Source organism: Genypterus blacodes, unplaced genomic scaffold, assembly GCF_046128005.1.
Source record: "Genypterus blacodes isolate CSIRO-AG114 ecotype Tasmania unplaced genomic scaffold, CSIRO-AGI_Gbla_v1 ptg000036l_1, whole genome shotgun sequence".
Classification (NCBI taxonomy): Eukaryota; Metazoa; Chordata; class Actinopteri; order Ophidiiformes; family Ophidiidae; genus Genypterus; species Genypterus blacodes.
In genome coordinates, this window is record NW_027466849.1 from 1261331 (window position 1) to 1274892 (window position 13562).

At 41.7% G+C, this 13562-nt stretch overlaps 1 protein-coding gene across 1 annotated transcript; it reads left to right on the forward strand.

The window, feature by feature from the left end:
- The first annotated feature begins 758 nt into the window (after positions 1–758).
- serinc4 (serine incorporator 4) lies at positions 759–12401 on the forward strand. Its single transcript, XM_076146972.1, has 11 exons — positions 759–875; positions 2125–2292; positions 3220–3398; positions 4604–4683; positions 5199–5292; positions 6378–6589; positions 7440–7535; positions 9856–9982; positions 10155–10267; positions 10357–10510; positions 11090–12401. Exons 1-11 carry the CDS (start codon positions 759–761, stop codon positions 11295–11297), a joined length of 1548 nt encoding a protein of 515 aa, XP_076003087.1. The 3' UTR covers positions 11298–12401.
- Positions 12402–13562: the final 1161 nt, after the last annotated feature.

Consider the following 13562-nt stretch of genomic DNA (forward strand, 5'->3'; position numbering starts at 1 on the left):
CATTTCATCATAGATAGCTGTATATCCAGTCTGCCCCACTTCAACGTTTCTGGGTCGTACTGCAGTCACACTTGTTGGGATTATTATTATGATGGCCTCTTTCTCTGACTAACACATTCACAGTGGCTCAGAATTAAGAGGAGGATCGCTCAGGAGAGTCATGCATCAGAATGTAGAAATGACACCATGTAATTATGGGATTTTGTAACTCTGGATTAAACACAAGTGTTGCCCAATCCCACTGTACTGTGGGGTCTGTGTGTGCTGGATGGAGAGTGCTGGGGGGAAGGGAGGGACAGATTGGACTGACACATGGTCCCCGTCGACCTCCTCCTCCTCCTCCCCTCACAGACTCTCTGCATAATCTGAACGGGTAGGATAGGGCAGGATGGGGGAGGGCGCTGGGCATTCACCACCATGTCTCCCTCTTTTCTGGCAGCAGCCAATGTAGCTGCAGAACCAAAGGACCAGGATATGGACAAAAAAACAACCTATTCCCCTGTGAGGCTGGACGGGTGTTTGTGCTGAATTTCACAGCTACAGGGAGCTCAGGCGGACTAGATTTACTGGTAATCCACTTGACAGCATAAGGATCACAGCTACAAAGTGCTGGACTAAGATTTTTTGTGAGGGTTGTTTATTGGCATTAGACCTGTTACTCGAAAAAAATTCATGAAAGGAGTTGCTCCGGCCTCTAAGGATGTGAGGATTCCATCTTTGCAGGAGCTATAAGAAAAAGGTTTTGGAGCTGGAAGTCCATGGCCAAATGCAGAATCGTAGCGGCCGAGGAAAAGAAGTTTACAGGCACAATGTCCGCCAATCAGGGTATGAACAGTGGCGTCTACAGCTACTTCCTCAACATGGTGGCCTATCAGGTGAGAGCAGCTGAGTGTAAAGCTGGAAGAAGTAGCTGGAGTCCTGCAGGGAGCTGCTGGGGTTGAATGGTTAATGTTGTCAGTTAAATTACTGTTACCTCTTTACTTTTGAAATCAGATGCAATAAGTTGATTACCATAAAATCCTTCTATAATAAAAGAAGTGCCACATTCTTATTACATTATTTTTATGTTAAGTTTTCATTTTACCTTTCTGTACTAATCCACGTCATACCCCCTGGAGGTTGTGCCAGTTATGACATTGTTCTGGTCCCTTCCCCCATCAAATGTTTGTTTATTGGCTCATGGTGGTTAATTTGCTCTAATTATCTTACTTTATATTTTCGCTTGTTGCTGTTGTTTTTGCAGAACTTATTATGGTTTTCTGAACTTTTTGGTGTTATTGAGAGAATCGATTAGATTCATTTTGAACTCTTTGTCTACAGCAACATGAGGTTGACACCTGCCTGGTTAGACACAGGTTAGACACAGTATAATAAGAATAACACACAGGATTTGGTGCAACTGAGCAAAAGAATGACTAAAAAACATTTTTATGGAGTGCTGCTACAACAAACACCAAAACGAATGAAGTTAACCATGAAGTTGAGAAACACCATCAATAATATTATTATTATAGAATTTTCATTAAAAGAATGACGCAAAAAAAAGAGGCGTGTGTGAAGTAGCCAATGTCCTTGATAGAAAACCAATTTTATTCATTTTCAAGCAAAACCTGTTGCAATAGTTAGCATCAGCTGGCTAGTACTATTTACTGATAGCTAGCTAACGTGAATAAAGGAAGGCGGTGAGGACAAACACTGAGGATTCGTTATCGATGCAATGTCGCTATAAAATCACTTGCTCGCATCCTGTGTGGAACTGGCCAAAGACGAATGAGCAAACCCGCATCCATGGTCCTTCTTGGACACATTAGCAAGGCCGCATGTTAAAATGTGAACTCTTTACTTCTGTGTGTTCACCTCTGAGTCAGAGGAAGATCTGGTTCCAAACAAGAAATCACAGGACTTTTTGATCTATGATTTTTGCAGTCATGTGCAAAGAAAATGAACATACAGCACATTTACTGTACAGGCATCATGCGTAAGTTAAGAAGCCACAGTCGTGTGTCCAACTGTTTGTGTTGTAGAGAGTAAAGAGTCTCCCTTCTTCTTCCTGGTTTATGTGGACACATTGTTGCTTGATTGTGCTGTTTGAGCTCTGAGCTTTATTCCTTCTCTCCCCTTTAGATATGTTGCTGTTGTGGGCCTTCTCCCTGCTCGCTCTGCTGTGCCTTCTGTCCGCCCGTCAAATCCTCCACCAGCACTCGGGTTATGTACACCCTCTTCCACATCATGAGCTGTGCTGTCTCTTGCCTCATGTTGTCCCGCACAGTCTCTGAGCTGGTCAGGGAAAATGTAAGTACTGGATCTGACCCCTCAATCGATGATTCTTGCTAGACTACTGCAGTGATTGTCACTCCTTCTGCTGTCAGACACATTGCTTCCTACGACCTTTCACAGCATAATGACCTGCTTGACATAACACTACAGTGTGAGGGTGGTACCTTATTTCGGGTGATAATGGTTGTGTTTGTGTGAAATTATTCTGTCAAAATAAGGATGCCAGCAGCAATTTTTGACGGATGAATAGTTCAAATGGGAAACAACTGCAATGATTAATGCAGTTGATGAGTGAAAATTTGGACCACAGTTTGGCAAATTATGAGTTAGAAACACTTTCAGTTATCATGTTGGTTTAGTGTTTTGATCCCCCTGTTTTCTGATCAATGGGATTAAAACAGTTTGAGGCATTTTTGGAACACTGCCACTACCAGCAATTTGGACCAATCTCACACTGGTAACCACATGATCAGACTCCAAAACATCCAGTATGCGATGCAGGACCATCTTGTGCTTAGACAACCTAACCGAAACCAAACCTAACTTAAAACGAGTTTCTTCCCAACCACTGTTTACAGAGATTAAACTTGTTTGATTCTTTGCATTTTCGATGTCCCAGGGATGAACTCATTATATTTCTGTCCAGATCTGGATCCATCTCTTGGTATTGCTGTGTAGTAGCATTGTTTCTTTGCAGTAAGAAAGGCATCGGTTTGAATTCCATGCTGCCCTTGGACCAGTATATTCAGTGGACAAATGTATGCACTGCAGTGGGGGATCAATAAGAAAATCAGAGGAACAACACAAAGTTTGTCAACGTTTGTTTGGCCTTGATGGCGGTTGATACTGTATTGGGCATCTCCCCTGAGTTGATGCTGTTCTTGCAAAACATCCTATACTGAACTGTACTGGACTGTGAGGAAACACCTGTGTGTGTTTCAGGTGCCTTTCTTCAATGTGGTGTGTGACCAGGCACATGGTGGCGGTCACTGTGAGATGTTGGTGGGCTACTCAGCAGTCTACAGAGTCTGCTTTGGCACTGCCTGCTTTTACCTGATGATGGCGATGTTCCTCATAGATGTGAAATCCAGCCAGGACTTCAGAGCGCTCATTCACAACGGGTAAGTATCGCAGATGCTTTTATTTGCTTAAGTGTGTCTGACTCTCCGTACACTTGCAGGGTGTTATTTTAATGTCTTTTACATTCTGGCACTCAACATTGATTCCCATAAACTCTTTGTAATAATAGCGGACTCACCCTTTAAATACCTTCCTCCTGCCTGTCTTTACTCACCTGACCCATCCTGCCATCTATTTTTAGCTCCTCATTGTCACACTTTCCATTGCAGCTCTATCGATTAGTGCTGTGACGTGGCTGGGATTAGGATTTGACAGACTGGATTGTTGCTTCTCATTGACATAAATCCACAAATAAGACTCTTATCAGGCCCTGGGTGAAAGGTCTTTGGCAAAGGTTACAACTCTCCAGGGTCTAGAGAAGGTCAAGGAGTGGCACGGTGGAACTTTGTATGTTTGTCCAACACCTGCTGTCTTAATAAATATCAGACACAGTCATGTGAACATGCAGGTAGATTTTTTGGTGCTAAACTGCGTGGATCATTTAAGTGATGTGTAATATTTTACAAGCAAGTTTTACAAGCGTCATTCACTAATTAATGATAAAGCTAAAGTTTGAATAAGTGAATAATAATTGCTGTAGAAATGTTTCTTTAGAATGATTGTTACTCCTGTAAGTAAGCTTCCTAGTCTATGTAAATGCTTTCAGTGGGATCCCATAGATCCTAAACTGCCCTGAAAGCTTTGTTTTGATGGGTCATGTATGTCCTTAACATGTTGGAATCAACATGTCACACATGTTGCCAGTTGTCATTTGTTCAATGTTTGACCATCATACACCATGGCAGTCAGAATAGAACTGGTCTTGTCTTAAAAGTCCTAAGACACCCAATCACCACCAGGGTGCTGCAGCAAGGCAAAGGGAAAGTGAATCAGTGTGTCTTTGAAAGCACTGTGCATGAAAGCATTGCAAAATATTTAAAACAAGTCTAAAAGGAACATATTGTTCAAGATGAGTCCAAGAACAGGCACAGGATCTGACAATAATGTACATAAAACAAAATAATACACAAATAAATATTAATAAACCAAATATTAAGACACAAGGGAAGTCAATCAATGGAATGGGACATGAAACTTGCTGTGCTTTTTTTCTTGACCTTTTAATTCAAGGTTTGTTCATTTCTGTTCATTCAACTAATTTTCATGACTTCTCTCGTTTGTTGTCCCTCCTTGTTTTGAACCTCAGCTTCTGGTTTGTGAAGTTCCTCATCCTTCTTGGGATGTGTGCTGCTGCCTTCTTTATTCCCACAGAGTCATTCCTGCACGGTGAGCGCAAAACCTTCTTAAAGCCAGATTTGACCACCCCCAAATGTGGACTCCATAATTTACCTAAACCTAAAATAAAGATTTAAACAATTCCAGTTTTACTCTTGTGGAACATTTGTCATGTATCCCACGTGCAGTTGAAGCACAATCACACAAAAAGAATCAATCAAAGGGACAAGCGAAACAACCAGGATTAAAATTTGGGAATTCTGGATTGAAACAAAACTGACAAAAATCAGGGGAAATCAGGGGAAATCAGGGAAACTAAACCAAGCTCAAATGCACCTCTCTTTGAATCCCACTAGAGGATAGTGTAGAGTCACTGATGAGTCTGCTGATGAATCCCTGCAGGGCCTTACTGGGCCATAAAGCTCTGTAGTTTGGTATCAGTTTGTTTTGGGAACAACCTTTCACTGTCACACAACCTGGATATGAGATGCGTCGTGATTCACAGATGTCAAACCAAGATTACTGTTCTCTCCCCCTTCATTCTCCTCCTTTTCCTTTGCTCTTAGCTTGGCATTACGTTGGTGTCGTTGGAGGATTTGCTTTCATCCTCATTCAGCTTATCCTCATCACCGCTTTCGCACACACCTGGAACAAGAACTGGTAAGTGACGAGTGGCTGGACATTGCATCATCTCTGGCTCACCATGGACCTTTGCTTCTCACACACACACACTCACTCCTCCTCTTCCTCCTCCTCTTGGATCCCGATTCATGTTCTTTTAGGCACAGCTGGAAGATGCCACATTCCTTCCTTCCTTCCTTTCCCTCTTTTTCTCCTTCCTTCCTTCCTTCCTTCCTTCCTTCCTTCCTTCCTGTCCTTATTCTCTTCTCTCAGACTTGTCCTCAGTTAGCCAGCTTGTTCCCAGATGTTGTTTACTGTGTCTCTCCAGCTGTTGCCCTTGCTGCTGTGCTGTGAGCCGCCACTGAGCTCTGCTGTAATATGGCTCAGCTGCAGCTACATCAACTAAGAGGCTTAATTCAGTCTGGAGCTTTCCAGAGACAAACGTTTATTGCCATCACAGTCGCCTGAAGTTATTGTTCCCCCTCCTCCTCAAAAGCCACTTTCTCTGCCCCCCTGGGTGTGCAGGTCAGAAGACAATGTCAGGAATCTGTCCAAAAACACACAGTGAAAGAGCTACGTGTTTCTACTTCCATTTTTACTGTCTTTGATGTTGTCATTGTCATTGGTATGGCTGCCTTTGATTTTGGTGGTGTCATTGTCTCTTTTTTTTCATGTTGTTGCCTTGGTGTGTGTTGACAGTCTTTAAGGATGTTTTGAGCTTTGATGCTTTGATAATGTCTTTGTCTTTGATGTTACAGTCTTACATTTAAAAACAGTGATAGGGAGAAAGACACATTATTATGTCATTATTGTACTGTATATTACATTTCACATATGTGTGATGCAAACAATTGACAACAAACCAAATGAAGTCTGGCACCTGATGTAGGTTTCTGGTCCTTCCCCTGAGTCTCCAGTCATGCAGTCGACTCCCCTTCTACAGTCTGCCACACCCTTGTTGATGGTCTTGTATCTCCCACCATTTAGTTTTGTTCCTTACCCCTTTCTTAGTCTTAGTCCCTGAGATTACGCTGGTGCGGTGGCTTCTGTTTATAGCATGTGGCACAATGAACACACATGTCTGTCTGTGCTTGTCTCTGTCCCATTCTGTGTGCCGTCTTCAGGTTGACGGGTGCAGCTGAGAACAAGCGTTGGTACCTGGCAGTGATGTGTGCCACCCTCTTCTTCTACACCATCGCTACCATGGCCTTTACCTTCATGTACAAGTACTACACACACCCCTACGCCTGCCACTTCAACAAGGCCCTGCTGTGGATTAACCTGGGACTCTGTGGCATCATGTCCTTTATCGCAATCACGCCGTGTGTCAAGCAGAGTGAGCCGTGGAACACACACACACACACACACACACACACACACACACACACACACACACACACACACACACACACACACACTCACGTACACACGAGCAAGACTTGCATCACATCATGCATGGGGCCTCTCACAATTTCAACAACTGTTACTTTTTCAACAGTCTGGCAGTATGAGTTTCTTTCCCACTTTCTACTTTAACTGAAGTGAAGGATTCGAGGGTCTGGCGCCTTGTGTGTCTTTATGTCTGTCATCGATTCTGAGCTGTTAAATAACACTTAGTGCATCTCCAGCTATGCAAACATGGCTGTGTTGAAACTGGCGCAGATAATAATGATTAGATGTAAGCTAATATTATCTGTTTCTCCCCCTGTAAACCAAAGGTTGCCTCCTTTGTCTGTACATGGCAGGTCCTGTTATGAGTCAGAGGTGGTGTTAATCCTGTCTTTTATTCAACTAATATGAAAAGTACTCAAATGCTATTTAAATTTATTTTTCTTTTCTTTTTTTTTTACTATTTGTTTTCATTGAAGCAAACATTTTACATTACATTGCACGTACATTCATAGGATATTTTGGAGATAATTTTTTATACAGAAAGAGGGGGAAAGAAGAGAGAGAGATAGAGAGTAAGTCATCAGATAAAGGCACTAAAGGGCAGAGGATTTTACATGCAAAATTAGCGCTTGGTTTCAACACGAGAATTATAAAGATTTAATGGAACAGAACTTGTTTATTTTACAACATCCTCTGTGTTACTCCTGGTACTTAAGGACAGTTCTTACTATCTATCTCTTTCTCTCCCTCTCTTTCTCTCTCACTCTCTCCAATCTCTCTCTCTCTCTTTGCAGAACAGCCTCGGTCGGGCCTCCTTCAGGCCTCCATCATCAGCTGTTATGTCATGTATCTCACGTTCTCAGCCCTGGCCAGCCGTCCACCAGAGAAAGGTAATGACGACTTACCAAACTCTAATTCTTACTAATTGAAACTAAACCAACTATAAAAAGAGTAACACATATCAATCACATTCTCCCTCACATTTTGCACTATAGACAAAACCAGATGAGTGTTTCCCCTTTGAGTTGTGTGCTGATTTTCCCACACACACGTTTCGAATATCTTACATTTGTACATACAAATGAACAAGTTTGAAGAGTTTGTAGAGCAAGCCAAAGCTTTTTATTACTATTTCACGTGGAGAATTCAGTTTAATTTCATGCTTGATGTCTTTTACTTCATCATCTTGTTCTCATGCTCACTGCATTACACACACGCATGGCGAAATCCTACACATTTGACATTGCATCTGACACACGTAATGACTCACGTCTTGGCTCCAGGTAAGACAAAGAGCCTCTACATGACTGAGACATTAGCACATCGGCTTGACAGCGCCCCCCTACCCCCCCTCAACCCCATCTTATCTAGGGTTTACATCTAAATGGCGCACAGGGAAATATAGATACACATACTGGGATACTGTTGTAGTAAACATGAAAACACAGACACACATGCAAACGGATAACAGATAATCTGGGATGAGATGTGCTCTGACATGCTGCCTGCTGGGCTGGTGGCCTGTGGTGAGGCCGGACTGAAGGATATTTTACATTCCTGATGGATCCATTGACAGCATAATAGCAGAGGCATACAGCGTGGCAGTATCATTACATGTGCTTACACAGCTCATAAAGCGCAAAGTGCAACGTATCGTTCTGTAAAGTGATCACTCACTGGATTTACGGAAAACACTCCAACACTGTGCTGTGTTCTACTGTGACTGTTATGTGGTTGCCGTGGCTTTGGAGATGGTGATTGGTCTGTGAAATATCTTGAAAACTATTTGGATGGACCAGTAAATCTGGTTCAGACACGAATCCAGAAGTTATTTTAAACATTTTGACTAAACATCATGGTCCTTTCCTCAGGCCACATTTTCAGTTTTTTGGCCCCACTTGTGGTAATGATCAGAGTTCTCTTCATTTTTCATCCATCCAAAAAAATGTTACCTCTTAACATGCCGTTATCTAAGTTATCTACAGTATATATAGTGTGTGTGTGTGTGTGTGTGTGTGTGTGTGTGTGTGTGTGTGTGTGTGTGTGTGTGTGTGTGCAGTAGGTGTGTGGGAGTCCTGGGGCAGCACAGGACATTGCACCAACTTGTTGAGAAAATATGCACTCTCAGCCTCTTATAAAAACACCTTTTCAACACACAGTCACAGACTCACACTGTGTCATACAGCTTAACATGGTTGACTGCACTATTTTTTAATATTTAATTTCCAGTTACTGTGTGCATGTGTGTGTGTGTGTGTGTGTATGTGTGTGTGTGTGTGTGTGTGTGTGTTTCCCCACTTCAGCTACTTTAATTCAAGGGTTCTTTACCTGTCATACTATCATCATCCACTTAATCTCTCTCTCTCTCTCTCTCTCTCTCTCTCTCTCTCTGTGTATGAAAACAAAACAATGAGAGCCATCCTTGTTACTGTACTGTGTACTCTATTTTGCCTTTTCTGTCGCCAGAAGGCTTATTCTGCTCTGTGACTTCACAATATCTCACACGTCCACACCCACAGACACATGTACACACAAAAACACACACACACATACACAGGACGCACAAGTTTTGAGGGGACGAAAAATGTATGTGTGTGTGTGTGTGTGTGTGTGTGTGTGTGTGTGTGTGTGTGTGTGTCCTATACTCTTGAGTCCTGCAATTAGCCAGTGTTTTCTCTGAGCTCAGGTTCCCATTTTCTTTACACACTAGCAGTGCTCCTCACAGGAATCCACAGCCGGCTCAAACAGCCCTCTGGAGGTTGGGCCGGATTTGCAGCATGTGTGTGTGCGCGTGTGTGTGTGTGCATGTGCATTCAGTACATATTTGTTCAGTTTCGATCCCCTTGCCCCGGAAAGTATCCAGAGAGTGAGATAGTTACAGAAAGTGTGAGGAGGCCCTCTTTTACAAGAGAGAGAGGAATTTCACAGGAAATGAAAGAAAGAAAGAAAGAAAGATTGAGCTTCAGTTAATCTGAATTTATCTTGACTTTGTCTTTTAAAAATGTTAATAGATAAAACTGACTTTAAGTAAGGAAAATGAAATGAATATGAAATTATCTAAATTCAATAATGATCATATTTAAGCAACAGTGTTCAATGGTGCACTTTTCCAATTGCCAATTCTAGCACTGCAACATTAGCAAACAGATGTCAGTTTTAATGTGTGAGTATTGAACCTTTGCTTTGTTGCTGGTGTCCTCTCTGTGCCAGTGGTGTATCAGGGCATGAACATGACCGTCTGTTATCCAAACGTTGGACAAGATGGAATCCAGAAAGAAGGCAATGCCGTCGCCATCATCGGCGCTGCAATCATGTACTGCTGTGTTCTTTTTGCATGGTAAATATACACTAATGCTCAATGTTTGCTTTGAATGAACTGCACGTGTATGCAAATGTCTGCTTGTTCAAAAGAATCAATGATGTTGAATCAATGATGAAAACATTAATTCATTCTGGGCTGCATTAGAAATGATTTTGATGTCACTTGTTCAAATCTCACATTTCCTCAGTAATGAAGCATCCTACCTGGCAGAGATGTTCGGGCCATTCTGGATGATTAAAGTTTACCGTTACGAGTTCCAGAAAGCTACGTGCTGCTTCTGCTGCCCCGAGGAAGAAGAAGGTTTGTACTAAAATGTGATGAAATAAAACCATTAGTCAGATTGTATATGTAATACAAGAAATGCTCTGCTGATAAATGCATATTTACAGCCGATGAAGAGTTTGTGGTGGACGACGACAATAAAGGCTGTCAGAAGGTGATTCACAACGAGGCGCATCGAGTGGCTTACAGCTACTTCTTCTTTCATTTCGTCTTCTTCCTGGCTTCGCTGTACGTCATGATGACCCTCACCAATTGGTTCAGGTCAGTCAATGAAGGGCATGGTTTCACATTCTTAATGGCTTCATCTACACAAGGGTCTGCAGGTAAACAAGAATCAAGCAAAATGTGGTTACTTAGAGGGCCCAAAGGCTTGTAGTTCCCTTTCCTCTGTGAATCTTCAGCTTCTCTCAAGCTCAAGGTCGTGCTGGGCCACTGGAGATCATCTATAGACCAAGTCCAGTTAGGGCTGCTGCTGTTTTGTTGTTTCGGACCAGATTAAATCGACTGCAGTGTTAAATATCAGTATCTGTCATGTTCTAGTAAATTTTCCTAAACTTTTTGGGTTAGATCTTAAAGTCATTATGTTAAAGAAATAAAACAGGACTGTTTCCTGTCAGTTAAGGAAAATTCTTCTTTATGAATAATACTTACAGTCACATTGTCTCATGTAAATGCAAAATAACTTGAACTGAAAATATTTCACTAAAGTGTAGTGGAAGAGAAGTAGGACATCTCCCAACTTGAAGTAAACCAAGTACAAATATCACAAAACTGTCCATTAATATATGCCATAATATATAATATATATAATATATAATTAAGGCTGTGCTTCTCCTGCAGCTATGAGTCAGCGGTGCTGGAGACCACCTTCACCCACGGCAGCTGGTCTACCTTCTGGGTGAAGATGTCGTCCTGTTGGGCCTGTGTTATCCTTTACCTCTGGCTATTACTGGGCCCCCTGTGCAGCTGTCAAGCTGAGGCCAGACCTCGACGCTCACGCATCAAACGGCGCACCGCAACGCCTCGCCACGTCAGTGTCAGTGTATGACAGCGTGTGAAAGACTACACATGAGGGAGGTGGACTGAGAGGTCAGATAACTTCAGTTCTCCCTGCTGAGCCCTGCTGGAGGAGGGTTTTCAGGAATGGAGGTCAGAGGGATCGAGGTCAAAGACTCACAGTCCTCAAAGAGGGAACAATCAGAGGGCTCAGTGCTCTGTGACAATGTGGAGAGGAGGACAACATCCTGATGACATATGACAGAGACTGAAATTAAACCATCGAGGACTGGGGTTTGAGAACAGACTTACACAAATTGCCAAAGTGGGTGAGCTCTCAGTAAGGTGAGAGTAAAATAGATATAAAAGTGGTTGAATCTCTGAGTTGTTATTCTTACATTTTAGCAGTCATTTTTAGGAAATATTTTCCCTTATTGGCTGTCACAATATTTGTATTTTCATCTTGATAGGTGAAATAGTAAAGCCATCGTCCCATTCAGAAAAGATATTTTCAAATATTTCCTGAAGAGCTTAAACTATTTGTCCATCCAGCCTTCATCAGTGTGAGAACACACATATTTAAGAAATCACTCAGGTGTCTAGAATGAGATAGAGTTAGATCTAGAGACCTACAAAGCCTACTGGACAGTGCAGTAGAGACAAATTACATGTTGAAAAGACTGAAAGTGACAATTTTGTGCTCTTCAGTTTCTAACCTGATAATCACTTTCTTAGTCCTAATTTATTAACTTTTAAAATGACAATTCAAGAGAAAAGCTAGATTAGTTTAGACATTAACTAATATTTCCCAAATATGTGCAAAACAATTTGGAGGAAGAACATTATTTGTAAGTGTTGCGTGATAAATTCTGAGCCTGACCAAGGAAGTGAGCAAGGGCTGTTATATTTTTTTTCATAAAGTAATAATATGTTTTACACAGCCACTACACTTCTATGGGCTACACGATTATAACTCCACAGGTCCACAGATACCCAAGCCTCTGTGAGTACTACAAGATGAACAAAGTGCTGCAGCAGTGATTATGTTCTTGTCTGGCTGCTAGCCAAGATAGTGGCTTTGAGGTAGTTCAGTAACCACCATGTAGTGGATCTCCAAGTAGAATTACAGCTCATGCATGATGAATTCATGTAAAAAACAACAGGTAACAGGTAAATAAGCAGACAAAATATTTCTTATTGGCTCCAGCATACCCCATTTGTCAGATTTGGATGAACAAAAAGGCTTTAGTGAGAACGCATTGGCCTCAGATGAATATTTTGGACTTAAATGAAAGAGATAAAATCCTTCTAGCATTATTGGCACACGTGTGTCAAATCGGAGGGAGGTTGTGTTAAAAGAAGAGCAACACCTGTGAGTGTGGGTGGTCTTTGTTGGGCTCAGAACTTATCAATCAGACCTCATAGTTTGAAAATCCAGGCTTTGCAAAGATTTAGGTGTTACAGTTATCATTACTTGAAGATGTCACAATCAGTTGGTGCTTGGAAGGAGGAACATTTAGGTTAAGGTCTACTTTGTTTTTGCTTCCAAAATGAGCACTTTTTTGTTTACAACCTGAATTATAAGCTTCTACCTTATGTCCATCAGTCTTACAAAATGTATACTAATGAACAAGAAAAGGTTTAAGCCTTAACATCTTCTAAAAAGCATTCATACGTCAGCACAAAAATGGAGTCACACCTCATTTATGCAAATTAGCCCACAATTCCAATTTGCAATAAGCGTCTGCAGTGAATGCAGGGAGTTAAATGGTCATATTGTCGAAGCATGAAATAAAGGAAGGTGCTTTTATTTAATTCAATGCTAACAGACCAGAACACAGACAGGCAAAACCATTTCCCATTTCTCATCAATGGAGTAAGTTTTTCATTCATTTTTGATTGAGTCCAAAGCCAAAGAGAGCTAAAACTCGAAACATTCTCTCTGGATTTTCTCTCATCTCACTGAAATGAAATGAAATGCCTGACAGAGCAGCGACGAGGCAGCTAAACATGATGGTCTTATGAGGTCAACACGAGAGATTTGTGAAAACCTTTTTAAAATGCTTGTGATTTGTTGTCTTACAATATAACATGCATTTTTATGTTTCTATATGGTAAGACGTTAGTTGTGACTTTCCTGTTTACAAAAAAACCTGAATGAAGCCTTGAGGTAAAGTAGGCACGTCTGAGCGATGGACTGTATCTTTGTGTTTATCCTGATGTTGCGTATCCTCAGTGCGGTTTAACCCCCCCATGTCTGTCCTGAGATAAACTGAGCTGAAGGTCTGTGATGACTTTCTCACAGTTGATGAGCAAA

What these genes read in the sequence shown, in the direction of transcription:
- serinc4 (XM_076146972.1), top strand. Translation starts at nt 759, where the DNA reads ATGGCCAAATGCAGAATCGTAGCGGCCGAGGAAAAGAAGTTTACAGGC. An exon ending in AGAGCGCTCATTCACAACGG is followed by an intron (nt 3,399 to 4,603) that starts GTAAGTATCGCA and finishes TTTGAACCTCAG; the next exon opens with CTTCTGGTTTGTGAAGTTCC. An exon ending in CAGCCGTCCACCAGAGAAAG is followed by an intron (nt 7,536 to 9,855) that starts GTAATGACGACT and finishes TCTCTGTGCCAG; the next exon opens with TGGTGTATCAGGGCATGAAC.